A 22,784-nucleotide genomic window follows, 5' to 3' on the forward strand; every position below is an offset into this window, starting at 1 on the left:
AAAGAGGATTGCTGCACTACTTGCACTCAGCCTTTTTTTAGCTATACATTGATTATTATGGTCAGCATTTTTTAGGAGGTTAAACAAAGAGTTTTTAAAGCACAGATGTAGACTTTTCACACAAGGTGGTGTTCCATGCAAGGCCCCGTTTGAGCCACAGTTTGAGAGTGTCACGTTTAGATAGAAACTGGTTAAACAGCCATTAAATAATTTATTTGCCGTATTAATAGGAAATCTTTCAATAATACCTGCCTGTAACTTCCTGGAAAAATAGTTTTCTAGCAGTTTGTGGTCGCAGTTTTGTCTCATCGGCTCTCGTCAATGTCCTGAAACCTTATGAATACGTCAGCGTCTGACAGTATTTAGAGCCGTGAACAACACGCTAATGTCTTTTACGATGTTTAACATATTTATATAACGCACATAAACACAAATATGTCAACATTAAATTTACATTAGAAAATTTTTATCATGTAGCTGAATTGGGAATCCATTCTATAATACCTAAGTGAAAGGACGCAATTATGCAAGAATTTTGGGTAGAACCACATGTGAGATGACTTCTACACTTCGGTGTCAGCACATGCCCACTGGCACGATGACCGAGTTCGGAAACGGTTGGTTCCAAGCAGACAGCGATGACCAGGCAGAGGAAACGCTGACGCAACGGGTAGGCACCACAGCCGAACGTTCCCTGCTTCTCGTCTGCCCGCCGCGGCAAAGTAAGGATAGCGCAGCTGCTCCTCGGTGCAAGTCTTCGGATACCTTGGAGAGTATGAGACCCAGGACATATCAGAAAACGTTCCATATCACATGCTACACTTTAAGAAGGCCCACATAACACAGAACCAAAGCTGCATCTGTCGCTTAAACGATAGTATACTCTGTTTCAGTATTTCCGTGTAGCAATGTAGAAGCTACAGGCTTCTTTGACCAAACAGGAAGGCGAACACATCTTAAAGGGGCCCTCAACCACTTTTAAATGCGAAGCATTTCTTGGCGAACATTTGTTACTATGACAGTATCTATCTATCTATCTATCTATCTATCTATCTAGCCGCCTACGTCTTTGGCTTTCATGGTCGTTTCGTTGACTTGGTAGGTACCAAAATTGGCATTATATGACAACAGCATATAGTGAACATAAATGATATGTCATGACATGAATATCATGACATGCGTGTCATGTAGGTCATGAAACAGCCGCCTACGTTTTGGTGCTATCATAGTCGTTTCATTAACTTGGCAGGTATCAAATTGACATAGTAGGGCAGGAGTGTATGGCGAACATAAGTTGTAGGTCATGACATAAATGTCATGGCATGCGTGTCATGTAGGTCATGACAATTACCGAGCGAAAAAGATTAACACTGAGAAACCACTGGAATGGGTTCGGACGTGGGTACTAAGTGAAGGAAACACTAAAGGATCATGGTAGAAATCATACTCATGAGCATGACTCAGCAAAAATGCCAATGACTCAGCAAAAAAAAAGATTAACACTCAAAAACTACTGGAATGGGTTCGAACGTGGGCATTAAGTTAAGGAAACACTAAAGCATGATAGCAGAAATCGTGGTCATGAGCATGACTCAACATAAATGACAATGACTCAGCGAAAAAAAGATTAACATTAACAAACGAATCGTACTGAGCGATGTGGTACTGGGTGACGGAAAACGCTAAAGTTTGATGGTCGAAGTCGTATTCATGAGCATGACTAAACCTTTCGCCTTAAGACCTTTTAGGTGTAGCTAATAGGACTACAAGCATAGGATCCAAGCATAGTGCAGTATGCAGAAGTGTTAGGTAAGGTTAAGTGCAGTAACCATAGTTTAGTGAGGTCTAGGATTTGAAGAGAGAGAGAGTGAAATTAGTCAAGAGGAAACAGACCAACCTAGAGGCAGTAAGGGTAAAAGCAGACCAATTCAGGCTGGTGCTTGCAAACAAATATGCAGCTTTAGAAAAAGAAGATAAAGACAACATAGAGGTAATGAATGAAACCGTAACTAGGTTGATCTCAGAAGCACCAATTGAAGTGGGAGGTAGAGCACCAAGGCAACCAGTAGGTAAGCTCTCCCAAGAAACAAAGGACTTAATAAAGAAACGACAGAAGATGAAAATGTCCAACTCAAGAGATCAGATAGAATTCGCTGAACTGTCAAAACTAATCAACAAGAAAAAAGTAAGGGATATTCGAAATTATAACGTGGGAAAGATTGAGGAAGCCGTAAAATATGGACACAGCATTAAATCAGTAAGAAGAAAGCTTGGCATAGGACAAGGCAAGATGTATGCACTGAAAGATAAGCATGTTAATATCATCAGCAATTTCGATGACATAGTAAAAGCAGCGGAAGAATTATATACTGACCTGTACAGTGCCCAAAACAGCCAAGCTACTTTCATTCAAAATAGTGATGAACCGGATACAGAAGCTCCTTCTATAACTAGCGCTGAAGTTAGAAGGGCCTTGAAAGACATGACCAGGGGCAAAGCTGCTGGAGAAGATGGAATAACAGTAGATTTAATCAAAGATGGAGGAAGATATCATGCTTGAAAAGCTTGCGGCCCTTTATACGCAATGCCTCACAACTTCATGTGTACTAGAGAGCTGGAAGAACGCCAAAATTATACTAATCCAGAAGAAGGGAGACGTTAAAGAACTGAAGAATTATAGAGCCATTAGCTTGCTTTCAGTATTGTATAAAATATTCACCAAGATAATTTCCAATAGAATCAGGGCAACACTTGACTTCAGCCAACCAAGAGAACAGGCTGGCTGCAGGAAGGGATATTCTACGATGGATCATATCCATGTCATAAATCAGGTAATCGAGATATCTGCGGAGTACAATCAACCTCTCTACATGGCTTTCATAGATTAAGAAAAGGCATTTGATTCAGTAGAGATACCAGCAGTCATAGAGGCATTGCGTAATCAAGGAGCACAGGAGGCCTACGTGAATATCTTAGCAAACATCTAGAAGGATTCCACAGCTACCTTGGTTCTCCACAAGAAAGGTAGAAAGTAACCTATCAAGAAAGGGGTCAGGCAAGGAGACACAATCTCTCCAATGCTATTCACTGCATGCTTAGAAGAAGTATTCAAGCTCTTAGACTGGGAACGCTTAGGAGTGAGGATCAACGGCGAATATCTCAGCAACCTTCGGTTTGCAGATGACATTGTCCTATTCAGCAAAAATGGAGACGAATTACAACAAATGATTGAGGACCTTAATCGAGAAAGTGTAAGAATTGGGTTCAAGATGAATATGCAGAAGACATAGATAATGTTCAATAGCCTGGCAAGGGAACAAGAATTCAGGATCGCCAGTCAGCCTCTAGAGTCTGTAAAGGAGTACGTTTATCTAGGTCAATTACTGACAGGGGACCCTGATCACGAGAAAGAAATTTACAGAAGAATGAAATTGGGTTGGAGTGCATACGGCAGGCATTACCAAATCCTGGGAGATTACCACTGTCGTTGAAAAGAAAAGTGTACAATCATTGCATTCTACCGGTGCTAGCATATGGGGCAGAAACTTGGAGGTTAACAAAGAAGCTCGAGAACAAGTTAAGGACCGCACAAACAGCGATGGAACGAAAAATCTTAGGACTAACGTTAAGAGACAGGAAGAGAGCGGTGTGGATCAGAGAACAAACGGGGATAGCCGATATTCTAGTTGACACTAAGCGGATGAAATGGAGCTGGGCAGGCCATGTAATGCGTAGGATGGATAACCGGTGGACCATTAGGGTTACAGAATGGATACCAAGAGAAGGGAAGCGCAGTCGAGGTGGGCAGAAAAGCAGATGGGATGATGAAGTTAGGAAATTTGCAGGCGCAAGTTGGAATACGCTAGCGCGAGACTGGGGTAATTGGAGATCGCAGGGAGAGGCCTTCGTCCTGCAGTGGACATAAAATATAGGCTTATGATGATGATGATGAATAGGACTCCTGAGGACTCATGACATGAATGTCATGACATGCGTGTTATGTACATCATGAAGCACCCGTCTACGTCTTAGTGCTCTCATGGTCATTTTGATAACGTGGTACCACACACTGTTTCTCATTACTTCGAGTCCCACAGGGCTTGGGATCTGCCGTTTTTGTTTACAGACATCTCGTTCCCCGCCTAACATTTCACGAACAGCACGAACGTCACTTCGCACCGGTTATTCATGAAGTGTCACTCGCCCCAAAGTGCGCACGGACACTTTTTCGTCTTCTTTTTGCGCTCGTGTAGTTGTAGACTGAAACAGCCTTCCTTACGACATCGCAACCATCACCAGTTCACCTGCATTAAAAAAAATGTCACAGTTTCGCCCTAAGGGCGAAGCAATGAATGCGATAGCAACACAGCAATGTCATACGAAGTAAGGTGAGCGGCTTTGGTAGCAGTATGAATTGTAGTAAACATGAGCTGATTAAGTAAGCAGGTGGCTGCGGCGTAAGTAGACCGACATGAAGAGAGACTCGATGACCACGAGAAGGCGCGTGTGAAACGGTGGTGTTCATGAGAAGCGCTTCCCGTGGGCAGCGCGTGCGAAGGGACACACCTGTAGCTCTGCACTGCCGATCCGGGCAGCATTGCATGTGTAGCGTGCGTTGGAAAATGTGGCCCGACTATTACTAACTGAATGAACAAGCGTGGTATGAGCGCGCACAAACAAACGTGAATAGATCACACTGAATTACTGCAGACAACGACTGTGAAAACGCTGGCAGGAAGCGCATATATACGCCGCAGCGGCGAAGGTACGTGCGGTCTATCGCTTCAACGGAAACTGAGCGGCGAATGCACGGCGCATAAAGGTCAGAGCCGTGGGGAGATAAGAGACCGTGCGGGCGAGACGAGCGCGGTTGTTGGCAGAGGAGAAGTGTGCCACCCTCCCCCCCCCCCGCTCCCTCCGGCGCTGGCTTCCGGCTTCCTTGCTTGCGCGTGGAAGATTGAGTGCGTTCGGTCTCCGTGATAGCGCGCGTCCCCGCACGCTTCCGCTCGGGCATACGGCGCGCGGCGAAGTTTTTATCTATAGGGAACCTCACGGCGACGACGACGGCGACGCCGACGGCAGAAATCCGGTTGAAGTGTCCATATAATTGCTATCGCAAAAAAAAATGTCACAGTTTCGCCCTAAGGGCGAAGCAATGAATGCGATAGCAACACAGCAATGTCATACGAAGTAAGGTGAGCGGTTTTGGTAGCAACAACACGCAGAACTGTTGTCGACGAGGGAACGCTGCGAGCGCGGAGCAAGCGGACGCGCCTCACATCGGCTCCGGCAATTTCCCTCTGCTTTACCGAAAATTCCAAGGGACCCCGTGAAATTTTGCGTCTACTAGACGGATAACATCACCCGGCGCCCGAAGATACCACTCTGGACCAGGTGGGCCAATTTTCGGGCCTTTTAGGCCCATTTTTGTCTTCGCCACTTCACCCAGCTGGGCCTAACACCCCGGAGCCGGTCTCCATCGTTCTCCGCGGCCGCCATGGCGGCCTCTGCTTGGCGCGGCTACGATCCCGAGACGATGACATGGTCAGAAATCGTCGCTGAAGCCCCGTCTTCGCTTGAACCTTCCACTCCGAAAGAGGAGATAGTGGATGAAGGCCTTTTCTCGTTGGTGGCACTTCGTAAACGCCAGCAACGCCCGAACGCCTCGGTGGTCAACGGACTCTCCATAAGTGCCGGTGTTTCTGTGCCTCCGAATACTGCAAGGTCCAACCCTCAGCTCTCGCAAGCAGCAGGGTCGAAGAAATGGCGGCCCACCGCTATGCCTCGACTCCGCAAAGAAGATTTCACGATCGTCATCAAGCCCAGAGTGACGATCTCCCTGAAGACGGCCCTACAGAACGGTGAGCTTGGTGCTTTGCTCTCTGCCTATGTAAATCCATCTTCGGCGGACATTCTTAGTGTCTGGCCCATCTGGGACCAGAATATCGTCATTGCCACCACTCAAGACGTCAATGCGGCGAACGCGCTCGCTCGTGAATTTACACTTAATGCTTCCAAAGGCCCCATCCCGGTGGTCGGACACGCCAAAGTCAACGGTGAAGTCTGCAGGGGGATTATTACGGTCCATGAGCAGGAAACTTCTACCACCTTGAAATCTAAAGTCCAGTGGCGCGGAGGAGAGATAGCCTTCATCCGCAAGCTGGGGAAGTCGACGATTGCCCTGCTCACCTTCGTGGGGCACAGAGTACCGCGTTACGTGCACTATAACAGTGTGGTGACTGTGGTGCGCGAATATAAGCGGACTATTCCCGCGTGTTTCCGATGCGGCACCATCGGTCACCGTCCAGACTTATGCCCGAATCCTCAAGACAATCGCTGTGGACACTGCGGCGAAACAGTCGCAGTCCTCGAAGACGGCAACATGGCGCCCCACGAGTGCACTCCTTCCTGCATTGTGTGCGGTGGCGGTCATCTTACGGGCTCACAAGACTGCAAAGCCAAATTCCGACGGCTGCAACAACCGGGCAACCCGACCGGTCAACGAACCCAACCTCGGACTGCAGTGCCCTCGGGTCCTGTCACCACTTCAAAAGCTCCCACGCCTAGCAACAAGACGACGAAAGGCACAACCGGACCAGCGCCACCGGCGGGCACCTTGTCTGGACGTGCCCCCAAGTCTCCTCGGTCAACTACCCCGAAAGCGTCACGGGATCCAGACGTCCCTACATTCCAAGACGGGGATTTCCCGGCCCTCCAGGGCCCTCCGTCTGGCGCACCAAAGAATACGTCTCAGCCCAAGGTAGGCAGCCGAGACGGGCCTCCTCCGCCTCCCCGCACTCCTCTACCTTCTCCCCCACCAAAGCTTCCTCCTCATCCACCCCTTAATTCTGACGTCGCGGACCTCCGCCGCGAGCTCGAGACTCTCCGGGCACAAAATGCTCAACTTAACGCCAAAATTCACGCGCTAGAAACGGCTCGGTCCTCCCCGCCCCCAGCACAGGTAGCTCCGGAACCGATGCAAGTGGTGCCGGCGGACCCGACACCCTCTAGCTCCGACTTGCGTTTCACCGCCCTCGAAAACGCCCTTGCCGAGTTGACGACTCAGATATCAAATTTTGGCCAAATCCAAGACAGCCTTCTCAAGGCAGTCACAGCCACGGTTACGGCCGCCGTGACGACCAACATTAAGACATGGCTAGAGTCAAACCCCCGGCTTTTACGCCGAACGGGACGCCTCAAAGACGCGAGCCGCCCATCAAATTTCACCCGATCCATCGATCTAGCCGAACTCTCGGAGGAGCCGGAATCGCTCCCGCTGCAGGTGACGGAACCTGGTCCGGCTCTCCAAGGCAATCTCTCTTCAAATCAACATGGCTGCGCCCCCTCCCAACCAACCCCCTAGAGGGCGGCGCCCCCCGCAAAGACAGCAAGCTCTCTCTCTTGTACAGTGGAATTGTCGGGGTTTCAAAGACAGGACGAAACGCGCCCACTTAAGGGCGTACATTGACAATCTCGAACACCCCGCCGCAGTCCTTGCGCTGCAAGAAACCGGAGCTGCGGTTAAGCTCTCGGGCTTTAACGCTTTTCAGCGAGACCCGTCCACCTGTCTCCTAGTCAATAAAGGCTACACAGCGCAGGAGGTAGATCTCGACCTAAATCTGGAATATTCGTACGTGATGGTCTCTGTCCTTCCCCTGCGGCGAACAGATAGTCCCGTACACATACTTAATATATACTGCCCCCCGAAACTAAAAAACGTCACTTTTTCTAACATCTTTAGCGCAGCGCTAAGGATCGCGGGTCGCGATCCCCTGATGATAGTGGGCGATTTTAACGCCCCCTGTCCCATGTGGGGCTATCGCAAGGAAGAGCCGCGTGGTCGTAAGTTGGCGGGACTTATATCTACGCTGGGCATCACTCTTCTAACCGACCCGGTCCACCCAACACGTGTAGGGAATTCCGTCACTCGGGACACCTGCCCCGACCTTACCCTCACGAAACACATCCGACACGCAGACTGGATCAACACCGAGGACACCCTCGGTAGCGACCACTGCATACTGAACACTGTCATTTACACTCGACCCTTACATCGCGCTTTTGCACAAGCCAAACTTCCCGACTGGAATGCTTTCCGCCAGGCCCTCCCCGTAACTTCTCTCTTGGAACAAGACTACTCCACTTGGGCACACGGACTCGTGCAAACACTCCGTTCACACGAAAAGCAGATACAGCTTACGGAACGTGCACCGGACGTGGATAACCACCTGATGCACCTCTGGGAAGCTCGCCGCAGCCTAACCAAACGATGGCGGCGGCAGAAACACAATCGTAAACTCCGCGCTCGCATCTCTGACCTTACTCAGCAAGCAGCCGAGTACGCTGCCCAGCTCGCAGACACTAACTGGGTAGATAGATGTAACAGCGCAGCAAGACAGATGTCGAGCCGCAACACTTGGCGGCTCTTCAGGAGTCTCATAGACCCTACACAAACACGATTGAAAACCTAGAAACACCTCACTCGCGCACTACATAACTTTCAGGGAAACACGGAGCAGCTAGCGAACGCTTTGCGCTCACAATACCTCAATCAGGATCGAGACCCACGAGGGATGGATTATTCGTATGCAGGCTGCGATAATCCGGAAATGGATCAGCCTTTCCAGCTTCACGACCTTCGCGCGGCTCTTGCACAAATGCGCAGGGGGACGGCGCCTGTGAGAGATAAGGTAAGAGTCAAACTATTGGCAAACCTTTCAGATCGGGCATACGGAACCCTACTCGAATACATCAACGCCATTTGGACCGGGGACACTTCGTTGCCAGCCGATTGGAAGACATCATTGGTAACCTTTATCCCGAAGGCGGGGAAATCGGTAAACATAGACAACCTCCGGCCCATTTCCCTCACTTCATGTGTAGGGAAACTCGTGGAAACGATGGTCCGTGACCGCCTCTCGGAATATCTCGAGAGCAAGAACACTTTCGCAGACACCATGTTCGGTTTCCGACCTCAAAAGTCGGCACAAGACATCCTTTTACAGCTTCATCACGAGATCCTCGAACCCACCGAACACCCACATAACGACAAGATAGTCCTGGCACTCGATCTCAAGGGTGCCTTTGATAATGTTAAGCACGCCGTCATACTAAAGCATCTTAGCGAGAACAACTGCGGCGCTCGTACGTTCAACTATATCAAACATTTCTTAACGGACCGCTTGGCCTTTATACGCCTACAAGAGACCGAGTACGGCCCGTTTGAGATGGGAACACGGGGCACACCACAAGGCGCTGTGTTGTCCCCGCTTCTCTTTAACATTGCCATGACACACCTCCCGGCACAGTTGGCGGGTGTCGATGGTGCTCAGCATGCGCTGTACGCCGACGACATCACCATCTGGGCCACTACGGGAAACATAGGAGTGATGGAGGAATGCCTGCAAGCAGCGGCGAGCATAGTAGACCACTATGCTACGTACTGCGGCCTCGAATGCTCCCCGTCCAAGTCTCAATTTGTGCATATTCGACCTTCCCCGAAATGCAAAATCTCAGCTCAGCTTTCTCTCGCCAGTGGCCCCATCCGAGAAGTGGAGGAGATTCGAATACTCGGTCTCTTCATTAATCAACATCGCAAGGCAGACACAACTCTTGCCAAACTCCGCAAGGTCGGCGACCAGGTGGGCCGGATGGTTCGCCGCGTTTCCAACAAGCGAGGAGGGTTGCGAAGTAAGGATGCGGTGCGGCTCGCACATGCCTTCGTGACTAGTAGAGTACTGTACTCGACTCCATACCTACGCTTACGGAAACATGACGAAGATTGCTTGGAGGTTGTACTCCGCAAAATGCTCAAGAGAGCCCTCGACCTCCCGATCTCCACTTCCAACGCGCGTCTTCTCGCGTTGGGGGTGGTGAACACCTATCGGGAACTTCGCGAGGCGCATCTTGTTAACCAATACACGCGTCTCGCCCAGACCGTGTCCGGTCGCCGCCTCTTGGACCGGTTACATATTAAACATGACCACCATACGATGGAAAGGGTTCGAGTGCCCGAACTGTGGAGACGCGCCCTCTACGTTCGACCCCTTCCAACTAAGATGAACAAGGAGGACCATAATGGCCGGCGCCAGGCGCGGGCGGATGCCCTGCACCGCCACTATGGCTCTAAGAAACACGTATTCTACGTCGATATTGCAGGTCCAAACCACACCAGGGGGGGATGGTACATGGCTGCAATCATACACGAGGAAAGACAAGTGGACGGCCTCTCGTTCAAAGCACCCAGCTCAACGCACGCGGAGGAGGTGGCGATCGCCCTCGCAGCCTCCCATCCCGACTCTAAATTCATCCTCACAGACTCCCGCGGAGCTTGTCGTAACTTTCAATTCGGATGGATCACTCCTCTCGCTGACAAAATTCTTCGCCACAGTATTCGCGACTGCGACCCAACTCATCGCTCAATCATATGGGTCCCCGGCCACCAAGGCATGCCAGGTAACGAAGCCGCCCATGAGGCAGCCCGCGCACTCACTTACCGGGCACCAGGCATCACTTGGGAGGACCTTGACCCAGATCACAGCCCTCTTCTTTCTTTTAAAGATATTACTGAGCACTATCGTGCCGAACACCGGCGTTACCCGGTTCCTATGAAGGGGCTGGGTAAAGCTGGCGAACGAACTCTCCTCAGGCTCTTTACAAACACTCTGCTGTGCCCGGCGGTTCTCAAGCACTTTAATCCTTCTTTTGACGGCCGCTGCTCATTCTGTGGGGAGGTGGCCGACACCTTCCACATGGTTTGGGCATGCCGGCAAAATCCTTCTTTCCCCCCCATCACCCCTTCCCCTACCCGAGAGGACTGGGAGGCGGCCCTGCTCGGCTGCCAGGAACTATCGGCCCAACAAGCCCTAGTTCGGCGGACCTGGGCAGCGGTCAAGACCAACGGGGTCCCGGAATGAGGGACTCCGCCCAGTATTGCAAGGGGCACGACCCACTAGAGGCCTCTCCCCCAGCACCTCTCTGTATAGATAGACCAATAAATGCTTTTCACCACCACCACCTGTTGTCGACGCCATCGGCGTTTCGCCCGCGTTAGCTCAAAATGCGTGCGGCGTTGGTGACTGTTGCTGGAGCCTCTGATATAAATAGGCACTTGGTGCCGCAGCTAAACGTCGGCTCCCTTCCCTCCCCCTCCCCCACGGCCTCTCGCGCGTCTGAAGAAGGCGCGTTTGCCCTACATATATGGTGATTGTAAAGGAGAAAAGAGACGCCTACTTCTGCAGCCCTTAAGCGAGCACGGCGCAGAACGCGCGTTTGTTCTCCGCCGTGCGTTCACTCCCCGTGAAAGACGCGCCCCTCGCGCTCTTTGACTCGCACATACAGCGTTCGGCGCGCGGCGACGATTTCATCTCCAAATGACGTCATACGGAACCTCACGGCGACGGCGACGCCGACGCCGACGGCAGAAATCTGCTTTTGAGTGTCCATATAATTGCTATCGCAATAAAATTATGGGGTTTTACATGCCACAACCACAATCTGATTATGAGGCACGCCGTAGTGGGGGACTCCGGAAATTTAGACCACCTAGGGTTCTTTAACGTGCACCTGAATCTAAGTACACGGGTGTTTTCGCATTTTGCCCCCATTGAAATGCGTCCGCCGTGGCCGGGATTCGATCCCGTGAACTCGTGCTCAGCAGCCCAACATCATAGCCACTGAGCATCTGCATTCATGGAAGAAGTGTCAACGATTCTTATCTTAACTAATATTGTTTTAACTATTCTTGTAACCCCACCCCTTATGTAAATAATATCCCCGTTTGAGGTCTTTGAGGAAATACAGAAAGAAATAGCCAATGGGTGTGTCTGTTTGGCTGGTGACTTCACGCACTGCATAGGCATTCCCGCTAGTTTCCAGCGGAGTCAGTTCCTGCGCAGACCGAGCGCGTTGACCAAAAACGCCCTAGCCTCGATACAGAACAAAAGCGTATCGCCGGTGTGCGCCAGCTGCGTTTAGTAGTCAATGTGTGTGTCTGTTTGGCTGGTGACGTCACGCACTGCATAGGCAAGGTATCTCGATTGCGTTCCGGCTGTTTATTGGGTAGGTAGCATATTGTGCGGACCGAGGAAGAACAGCACGCCTACGAAGAATGACACGCGAGCAGAATTAAGCGGGAATGGGCGCGAAGACGGCGGGAGGCTGCTAACGCCGCGCGCCGCCTTCGCGCCCATGCCAGCTCAAGTATTGTGCCAGAAGCCATGGCCATCTACCATAGTGACCACAAAGCTATAGTCACCTTAGTGAGAAAATAATGAAGACGGTAGAAAATGACAATTCACGTGGCACGTGTCTTTATTTAAATCAACATAGTTTATCACATATATACACCTCCGCTGGTCACCCACCTTTACAGAGTGGAATGGCACCGAGTTTTTTTTTTTTTTGCTCTTTTTTAAATCACGATGCTGGGCACAAGCAGGAACTAAACAGGTTGTGAGCTTACAAAATGTCTTTATATCAGACAAAAAGACGGACATGTGTAAAAGACACTTAGGATGTAATTCTTTCCGTATATATAATTAGCTCACTTGCACCCGTACGAAAACAGCGACGTTGCTTATGCAGATTTATGCTTACATGTGCTATAAGTTGTAGTGCGTTGATTTCCAACTTTCCAACAAGAAACAGTTGGGCCGTTACGCTCTTTTGAGTCCTTGCGTCCCTTCTTGCTGTGAATGCAGTCGCATTTTAAAAGTCATGCGTACCAACCTTCGTATACAGCATGAGTAAAGCGCTCGCTGCTAAATCGCGCAATGAACAACGCGCTCATTTTTCATCGGTAATGATAGGGGCGTCAAAAGGCTGTGGAAATGCTTACAAAACCGCGTGGCAGGCGGTGCCCACGCGAGATGCCTTGTTGACCGTGTTCACCCGGCTCCGCCGCCGTAGTCCACACGCTTCGAAGCACTGGCTGTATGTGGGGAACAAAGGGGGGCTGTGCAACATGCGCTCTCCGGCAGCCGTCGTTGACGGACAACGGCCGGACGGGAAATGCCAGCGTCGGCAGACGCGTCCATCGAAATTCCACTGCGGTACTTTCACGTCACGGCTGCAAGGACGGGAAGGGTATACCATCAGTTGTGCGCCCAGTCTCGCGGCAACTTTGCGCGTATTCGTCGGCTTCTTTCACGCTCGGGAAAACAATTTTATGTAGCCCGTATTGACCAACAGAAAGCTGTAGCGGGAGTTTTTCATGCTGCTCTACAATTTTGTCATTGACGCTTTTCACGAAATTATAACATTTGAAAGTTTAATAATTAATTAACACTAATTATTTAACAAAGCGGAATGCAAAGAAAACTGTCTGAGTTTTCTCTAAGGGGCGGCCAACAACATTACCGTGGTCCTGCTACGTGGCATCTGCATATATTTAGATCTTGGTGCATGATAGTTGGGACACCCTGTATAGTTAGGTATCAGTTTTGTGTAGATGTGACGCATGTCATAATGTCTGTGCCAAAATTTTTAGCTTAAGGTAATCGCGCGTGAACTTATCCTACGTTATGTTGAGCTCTGGCACTTATACGCTTAGACTAAATAGGTTTCGAGGATTCGCTTAGAGAAGAATAACAACAACTAGACGGCTCTATTTTAACAACCGGATGAATACTATTGGCCATAAAAGTATGAACACTATAGAGCAGGCTAACTGCTTTTTTCGCCTTTTTACAATAGCCGACAACCTTACCACAGCCTTTAAAATATGTATTTCATAAGTGAAACGAAAGGTTGATGCAAAGGTAACTTTGGTACCCGTGGTCTCCCGACCGACAACATTGGCATGATATCAAGGATGCTTTACCAATTGAACTACGGGGTCGGCTGTCAGTCCATTGACTTTCTTGGCCACTTAGGCTCGTTTATTTAAAGCATGTTTGCTGGCGATACTGGCATCCATGGCGGCGTATGCGGAGCACTCTCTACACTGCATGTGGTGCGTAGGTACCTGACTAAGTGTACAGTGGGACAATCACTGTGAAAACTCATTTCGTAGGGAATCACATGCGTCATCCCCAATTCTTGTTAACGTCGCTTACTGGCGGTGATATTGGCCTTTGGTAGAATATAGTTTTTTTTAATTATCCTTCATTTTTAATACAAAATACCAAGAATTTCTAGTGGTGACCAAATATCAACTTTTTCGAATAAGAATTTAATAGGAAAAGTAGGTATCGAATATAAATGCTGATATCGAGTAATGAAACGCAGAAGCGTATATTTACATCCAGAATATTCATGTCGGTATAATTGGATAGTACACCTGTAGTGACTCGTGAAAAATAGAGAGCCAACTATTACAGACACAAAATATCCTTCTAAACACAAGATCTCTTAATTGTCATTACAATAACTGCACGAACAGCCGCTCGACATCTTTAGAGCCAGGTTGCAAAACAAGCTTTCCAAGTATGAAAGGCTGTTTTATGACTAGTCTTCCAAAAACGTTAAATAATTGGTTGCTGGAAAAATCATGAGAAGTTGTAGAAAAAGAAAAGTGAAAGCCGCTGCAGTAATTGTGTACCGTAGACAGAGTAAAGGACTTGTTTCAGGGTAAAAAGATATTGGTTGTAGCCTAAAAGATAAAACTACTACATTCCTAGGCAACAAGGAACACTAATTGGCAGACCAGAAGCAGTGATCACGGGTTGTCATGCAATGGACGAGAAGAGGATGAACCGCGGAGCCCGGTTTTTTTTAGTCACAACCATAGTAAAACCTTAGATAAAGAAGAAAAGGAAGGCATAGAGGAAATTTCTTGAGGTTCTTCATTGAATTTTAAAAATTATAAGCTAATGGGAAACGAAAGTGGAGAAAAAAAAATTCGGCAGATACACTTAAGACTGTTTAAATGTGGGGATAGGAAAGCTTTATAGTTCCTTTGGGGACAGCTTTAGGCAGCCAGATGACTGATATATGACATGTACAATCACCTTTAGTTAGCCCAGACCGAAATTTACCAAATGTTCTTTCCAGAGCCTTTATTTTGTTTACCAGAACCTCCCTGAGAAATTTGACGTCAATCTGAGCATTTTGACCTGTTTTTACTCCTTGCGCCATCGGCTATTTTTGGTACCATTGCTCGGTCACGCTACGGACAACGCCGCCGGATTTTCGCGTAATGGGGAATTGTAATGCTTTTCCAATAAAAACAAGTTTGCTGGCTGTGGGAGTCGAACTCACCACTTATGCATTATGTGCGCGTTGCCCTATCGATTGTACTATGACGACGGCTGTCCTCACGTGCACATTCTTTGGTATTTATACAGGTGCGCAAGATCTAACCGAAGTGTGTTAGCCAGTGCGACGCTTCCGCCGCGAAACCGACAGCGAAGCTTGTATTGCAGATTTTGTTTATGCATTGCTTCGAATACTGTTGTCGTTTTACTACTGATAATTCACGATAGTTTGTTCAGTAGGCGCAGAACACTAAGCCGACTTTAACAGCCAGCTGTTGCGAAACATTTGCTTAATTTTGATATTCGAAAATACCGAATAGTTCATTTTCGTATAGGAATATAATATTACAAACTAACTGTTCGCATTCGTATTAGAAACTTAGCTTGTTCGCCCACCCCTATTAATTTCTGTTGTACCTTCATTGGTCCCATTGAGTAGCATTTACATGGTATTCCCATTCTCTGTTGATTTTATAGTGCCGGGAGAGGCCAGGATAGTGATTCTGGCTGTGACTCCATCACAATGCCTGAAACTCGGACCGTTTTGTGGCAGTATGGTCTACAACTTTCAGCTCCCTACTGTATAGCAGTGACATAGGCGCAGATTGCAATACGGAAAATATACGCCATTCATCACGAACATTGTTTTTTTTAAGCTCCACAATCATTTATGTAGTGCAGTACCTTTCACACACGGAGAAAACTGGCGTCGCGAAACATCTCTGTTCTGGATGACGGGTTCGCACACATGAGCGTGTGCAGCTCGCCTCGGATGTGAAGCGGTTCATTCCGCGGGCGCACAGCTGGTCTTCGCGTCTGTCCGTCGTAACGCAGTTCTGGCTGGTTGCGTCGTAGTGGAATTCTGCTGGCGTCCTCAGGCAATGCGTGTAGAAGACTTCAGCGCATCCTCGCTGCGTCTGAAAGAGAAAAAAACGCAACAAATAAAAAAACCATGTATAATACAACTTTCGAGGCTTTGTAGTCCTTCACGTCGACAAGAAACCGTGCGATGCACACTTTTGTTCACACATAGTACACACTGGAACCTCTACAGTTGAACTACGAGAAAGAGAGCGAAGTCATCTCCGTACAATTGGTCAAGAATTTGCGTGGTTCGCGATATCCTCTGATTGCAATTATTTATTCCAACAAACGCTCGAAACGGAGCACTGGACGCGTATGATCAAGTCAAATATCTGAATATTTAAATGCTTCTGCAGCGCAACAACGCTGTTGGTGTTATGAAAGACGTTTATCCCGCCTTTCATGTAAGATGTTTGTAGCTTTTGTGAGCTAGTTGGCTGTTTGTATCAGAGTGACGAATTTTCCATGTCACAGCGGAGAAAACGATGAAAAAAATTACTCTAGCAGCTTATCGAGAGCTTTTCCCTAGGAGAAAGCATCAAAAGATGGTGCGCTTAGACTGCACACTGTGGAGATTATGTCAACAGCGGTGGTGACCTTCAGCATGCCCCCCGCAACCCGTCTTCAAAAAAGGAGGCGCCTATTTTTTTGCAACTGTCCTTACATTGTAGTCATCATACCCGGCACGCGGCTGCACACATTATTTGCTATGACTTTTTTATGTATTTAGGAGCCCCTTTAGGAGCTGTATTCGCGATTCTTCTGACATAGAGGGGGCGCAACAGCAGAGCACTGGCACAGGCTGGATCCACGATTCTGTCGATGCTCATCTTGAGCTCTATCATATATTTTTCTCGAATGTTACAATAAATCGCGTTGTTTTCTTAAAGGCGAACGTCTTTCGTTGGCCAAGCACTTTTTGGTTTTTGCTGCAAACAAAGAAAATACGAGGCAATAGCAGTCGCCGGCCTATTCATGCAAACGTCTGCCGTGCAAGCCTTGCTGCTACCGGCTTGGTACGTTCCCGTAATGTTTTAAATTGGCGTCAGTGGCACTGAATGTCCTTGTACAGTGGATGACAGGAGAAGCACAAGAACGTCTCCAGTACACCCACATGCATCTGCCTGTTTGAAATACTTACAGGTAGAACTGATATGACCAACCGCGTTAACCCGCTTGCTTTTCAGTGCTGAAATCTAAACGAGCTCCACCTACGACGTGTTCGCAATTGAGTGGAAGGGAGTGTTTGCAAATTATTGATTTCAATATCTTGTTACCAAGTGCAGGTATATGCGTATATGTGTGCCAGCAAAAGTCTAGTAATACGCCGTAACTTCATACAACAGCTGTGATATTGCGATGCTCGCGATCCTTCGCGTCAGTGGCCGCCTAACACGTAACAATTAATTACACGTGTCACTTTAAGATGACATTTATTGCAAGACACGAACTTGATAAGGTTTTTCGTGGTTGACGCTGACAGTTATAGTAACCTAATCACGTTACATCAGGTTAGAGGGTCGCATCTCGCTATTAGTGTCTGGTGCGATTTTGAAATTATTGTTCATTGCTGAGCACGAGGTCGCGGGATCGAATCCCGGCCCCGGCGGCCGCATTTCGATGGAGGCGAAATGCAAAAACGCCCGTGTGCTTGCGTTGTAGTGCACGTTAAAGAACCCCAGGTGGTCAAAATTAATCCGGAGCCCTCCACTACGGCGTGCCTCATAATCAGAACTGGTTTTGGCACGTAAAACCCCAGAAAGAAGAAGAAGAAGAAATTATTGTTCATGTAGCCTTTGCATAATTTCAGCGCGCAGTGCGTTTTGATATGAATGGTTTGGTCAGCCACGTGATCTGAGCTGCATCGACATGGAATGTGTATGGGCATCGAAAAGGAACTCCGTACAAAAGAAGTACTCGATGACGGAACGTGCAGGGATGTGCCGTGATGGTACTACATGTCGCATATGGTGTGCACTGACCTGGACAGCATAGACTGCTGGGTGATATTGAATAGATGGTGTCCCGGTGCGCTGGTTCGTGTACCATCTGTTCGCAAATGAACACAGCTGATCCTACCTAAAACGCAAGACTAACGCAACGATTTAAAAAACAAATTGATTCCTCCACCGTCTTGATGTTTGCGAGAACCGATTGTGCCGAATCACAAAGAAAACTACTTGCTTACACTGCAGGTCATCCAAGCCGTGCGTACTTAACACACCACTCTACTCAGCCTGATCTTACACTATGAGAACAAGAAAAAGTCACAAGGGGCGTGATCAGATGAAAATGGTGGGTGCAGGGTGGTTGCAGCAGTACTTTGATTGTTTGGAACTCAGGAACTGTCTAAGATAGAATGATGTGTGAGCGGGCGAGTTGTCGTGATGAAGACGCCAGTTGTTGTTCATCCACTTCTCCGGACGTTTGCGACGAATGCTCTCTCTTAATTTGTGGACAATTCTATTTAGGTAAAAAAACAATGAGCATGGATTCCCCATTGCCACAAACTTGACGTGGCTTTGTCGGCCGTGGGGAATTTGGCGACTTCCATTGCGACGACTACTGTTTGGTTTCAGAATCGTAGCCGTAAAGCCATGACTCATCCTCGGTTATTGCACTGGAGAGGAATGTTGGATTTTCTCCTAATTGTTGCTTCATTTCCGTACCGACAAAAACACGGTGCAGCTTCTGTTCTTCACTGAGAAGTCCTGGCCTGAATTTTGCACAAATGCGCCTCATGTTCAAGACATGCGACAAAATTAGCTGAACTGTGCCATGCCATTGTCCTACAATGTCACAGACATCGTTTATAGTTAGCCTCTGATTTCCATGGATAGCCTTACGAACTTCCGCTATCATTTGCTCGGTTGTGCTCGTTGACTGGGGTCCAGAAAGTTCATCGTCGTCAACTCATATTCGACCCTCTTTGGAGAGTTAATGACCTGAAAAGGTCCTACTTTGGTACATGGCGTCCACTTCAAAAGCATACTCTAGCATACGATGAGTTTCTGCGGCAGTTTTGCCAAGTTTAAAACAAAACTTGATCAGTATCATTTGGTCCTTGAAGTCTGCCCTATTGGTTGCCAAGAAATGCGCCAAATTAGTTAAACATTCGGTTGCAAACTGACACTTCGCAAAATAATTCTTCTCAGATGCAAGTCGTTGAGCTAACTGATCCGCAAGGCATACTGCTAGCTACATCTAGCGGCGGAAATCTGTACCACACTCAGTTTGCACGTGCTTTTCAAGTTCCCGGAACTTTTGGGTAAAACCTCGTACACGAGCTGGACATATGTGATAACGTGTTTGACCTACTCTTCACATTATTAACAGCTCCGTTGTTAATAATGCAACGTGATTTATTCACGTGTAAACGTCAGTGAATGCGAGAAACGTCAGGCGAACGTCAAGAAGCGGCGAGGCGACGAGCAGTCAAAATCCGGGCAAGTGCAAGCTCGGGGCGCATGGTTAGCACCAACACTGTGGCTTGCTTGCTGACTGCTTCGTCGTCGTCTAGTCTTCTACATTACATTGGCCCCCGGGAAGTAGCGTAGCCATCCTGGCGACTTAAGGCGTTGACAGTATAGAGGGGTCATAATAGGGCTTCAGGCGACTCACGTGAACGATTTTTCGACCACGACGACGTAAGTCTTGAGACGGTGTCAAAGGCTCAACGTCATAATTCACTGGAGATGTCCGAGCGAGGATGTGGTAGGGCCCATGATATCGGGCCAATAATTTAGACGAAAGGCCAGGCGTACTCGGAGGAATCCAAAGCCAAACTAGGGCACCGGTCGCGAAAGTAGTGAGAGATCGGTCAGTGTCGTGCCTGAGCTTCTGGTGACCTTGGTCCTCGGTTTTCAATAAACGGGCCAATTGTCGACAATCTTCGGCGTACTTGGCGACATCTGAAATTGCAGTGTACTCGGATGAGTCAGGTGTGTAGGGAAGCATAGTGTCCAGCGTGCATGATGGCTCACGTCCGTACAAGAGGAAGAACGGCGAGAATCCTGTAGTCGCGTGCGTAGCAGTGTTGTATGCATATGTGATGAATGGAAGGACGGTGTCCCAATTTATCTGGTCTGACGCCGTGTACATCGTCAGCATATCCCCCAGAGAGCGATTAAATCGCTCAGTGAGGCCATTAGTTTGCGGATGATATGCACTTGTCATGCGATGAACGATGTTGCACTGAACGAGCAAGGCTTCAATAGCATCAGACAGGAAAACACGTCCCCTGTCGCTTAAAAGCTCACGGGGAGCACCGTGGCGCAGTGCGAAGTTGCGTAAGATGAAAAACGCAACGTCTCTTGCTGTGGCTGTAGGCAAAGCTGCAGTCTCGGCGTAACGCGTGAGGTGGTCCACGCCGACAATTATCCACCTATTCCCAGAGGTGGTCGAGGGAAGCGGGCCGTATAAGTCGATACCGACGCGGTCAAATGGACGGGCCGGGCAAGGGAGAGGCTGAAGTGTACCGGTCGGGCGTTGAGGTGGAGTCTTGCGCCGCTGACAGGCAGTGCAAGCACGTATGTACTTGCACACAAATGCATACCTTCCGCGCCAGTAGAATCGCTGCCGCAGGCGATTGTAGGTCTTGAGAACGCCGGCGTGAGCGCTTTGTGGGTCAGTGTGGAAGGCAACGCATATGTCCGTGCGCATGTGGCGAGGTACCACCAGAAGCCACCTCCGGCCATCAGACGCGTAATTCCGGCGATAAAGGAGATCAGGCGAACGTCAGGCGAACGTCAAGAAGCGGCGAGGCGACCAGCAGTCAAAATCCGGGCAAGCGCAAGCTCGGGGCGCGTGGTTAGCACCAAGACTGGCTTGCTTGCTGACTGCTTCGTCATCGTCTTGTCTTCTTCATTACAATAATGTGAAGCATGAGTAAGCGTGCGCCGTTGATGACGGCGCCGTCACGCAGGAGCAGAGCCCGAGAGGTCAGGTGACCCGGGCTAGCTCTACTCCTCCCGGCGACCGGCAGGAGAGGAGCCGATCAATTGGAGCGCGCGCCGGGGAGGAGGAGGAGCGGCGCCGGGGTTTAATAGCAGGTGTTTGCGCCGCGAGCTCTTCGCACGGTGGACGCCATTAAGCTCTAGCGGTGACCACTGACCGTCTACCACAGCGATTACAAGGCTGTGCTTGTAAAGGGCAAAAAAAAAAAAAACACCCGACGTGACAACTGCGAAAACCCAAGCAATGGGCGGATTAAACAGTGAATACAAGCATTTTCTACTAAATCTTGATGTTCATGTCTCACTAATAACATGCAGCCAGCTCCACGAAGTGAAATCTGCCAAAACTGCGGAGGTTTGGTCGTGCCTTCGCTCTCAAATGAAGACTACCACAGCGAAAAAAAAAAGAAACATGCGCGACAATCGTAGAAACAGAACTACCACAACTCCGCTGTTTCGCCAGATTTCACTTCGTGGAACTGGCTGAATTTTTATAACTATATTTACGCGATTCTTGCTGCAAATACTGCCGCTTAAGGATGACCGGCATTCCCCGTTTCTGCTTGTCGCCTCCCTCCGCCTCGATTCTTGGAGCCAATGCAGGCCCGCTAACATCCTACAGAACGGTGCCGCGGTAAATTGTAGTGTTTATTAGCAGTTAAGGTAGCCCTAAATTGTTATGTGAACTGGATGCGATGAGTTCAACACACCACAGCAGGAAAATAAACCTGTACAGATCAACGTCACCTTGTTTCCATGACGTCGTCGGTCCGTAGTCGTTACCGCTGAGCCCGTAGCCAGAGCAGACCTGGATGTCCCATTACGCATTTCAGGTGCGTGCTGAATACCCTTACTCGTGGTTCGTGACGCCCTCGCGGTTGTTGTGCGTGGAGACAATGGAGCCGTTGTCGTCCTCGACAGGTGCCAGCATGCCCTGGCGATATTTCAATGTGCACGCTTTATTAGGGATGTGCGAAGATGATATTCGAGGTCGAATCTAATACGAGTCGGATAGTGTCGGCGGCGAATCGAGTCGAATCGAATATTGAATAATTTTCGAATAGTTTCCGAATACTGAACACCTGTCATGACAAGGCTCACATCCTGATATTCTTAGAGCTAGCAAGTTTCTGGCATTGCATAGTACGTTATAAAGAGCTGTTTATTAAAGACACAAATGGAGCATTAGGAGCAAACAAGTTGTTTCCTGGCATGCACAGGACTCCTCAGAGTGCGCGAATGATATCTGTATTGTGAGTAGATAAGCGACGTAGCCTGCTCCACTACGTAAGCTCTGATGTTTTATGTCTATACTATGCCCCGCGGTGGTGAAAATTTACCGTACTTCAGCTCCAATGTTATGTTGAATTGGGTGCATTTGACATTTTCAAATATTCAAAAAGTATTCGAAAGATATTCGCATATACATGTAGTGACTATTAGATTCGAAGATTGAATCGCATAGGGACAGTATTCGTTTCGTTATTAGAAAGTTTCGATTATTCGCCCACGCCTACGATTTATGTTGGTTTATCTATACATTGTGCACTGTATAAGCTGCTCTAGCAGGTTCTTACAACTTAGCGACATGTCACTTGTCTAAAGACAAGTGAGGATACTAAAGGAGACTAAAGCGACAGCACATAAACTGTACCGAGTTGGGCAAGTAGGTACAATTGCATCTTTACATACAGCTTATACAAAACAGATTAGACATAGGGAAGAAATACACGACGCAAGCGCTGGTAATAAAAACATGTAAATGGGG

General features: G+C 48.5%; 1 protein-coding gene across 1 annotated transcript; it reads right to left on the bottom strand.

The window, feature by feature from the left end:
* Positions 1-330: 330 nt before the first annotated feature.
* LOC125945045 (uncharacterized) lies at positions 331-21,947 on the bottom strand. Its single transcript, XM_049666602.1, has 5 exons — positions 21,871-21,947; positions 18,044-18,110; positions 15,882-16,114; positions 12,839-13,069; positions 331-765 (listed from the first exon to the last, which is right to left on the bottom strand). Exons 1-5 carry the CDS (start codon positions 21,945-21,947, stop codon positions 564-566), a joined length of 810 nt encoding a protein of 269 aa, XP_049522559.1. The 3' UTR covers positions 331-563.
* Positions 21,948-22,784: the final 837 nt, after the last annotated feature.

This window comes from Dermacentor silvarum, chromosome 4 (genome assembly GCF_013339745.2).
Source record: "Dermacentor silvarum isolate Dsil-2018 chromosome 4, BIME_Dsil_1.4, whole genome shotgun sequence".
Classification (NCBI taxonomy): Eukaryota; Metazoa; Arthropoda; class Arachnida; order Ixodida; family Ixodidae; genus Dermacentor; species Dermacentor silvarum.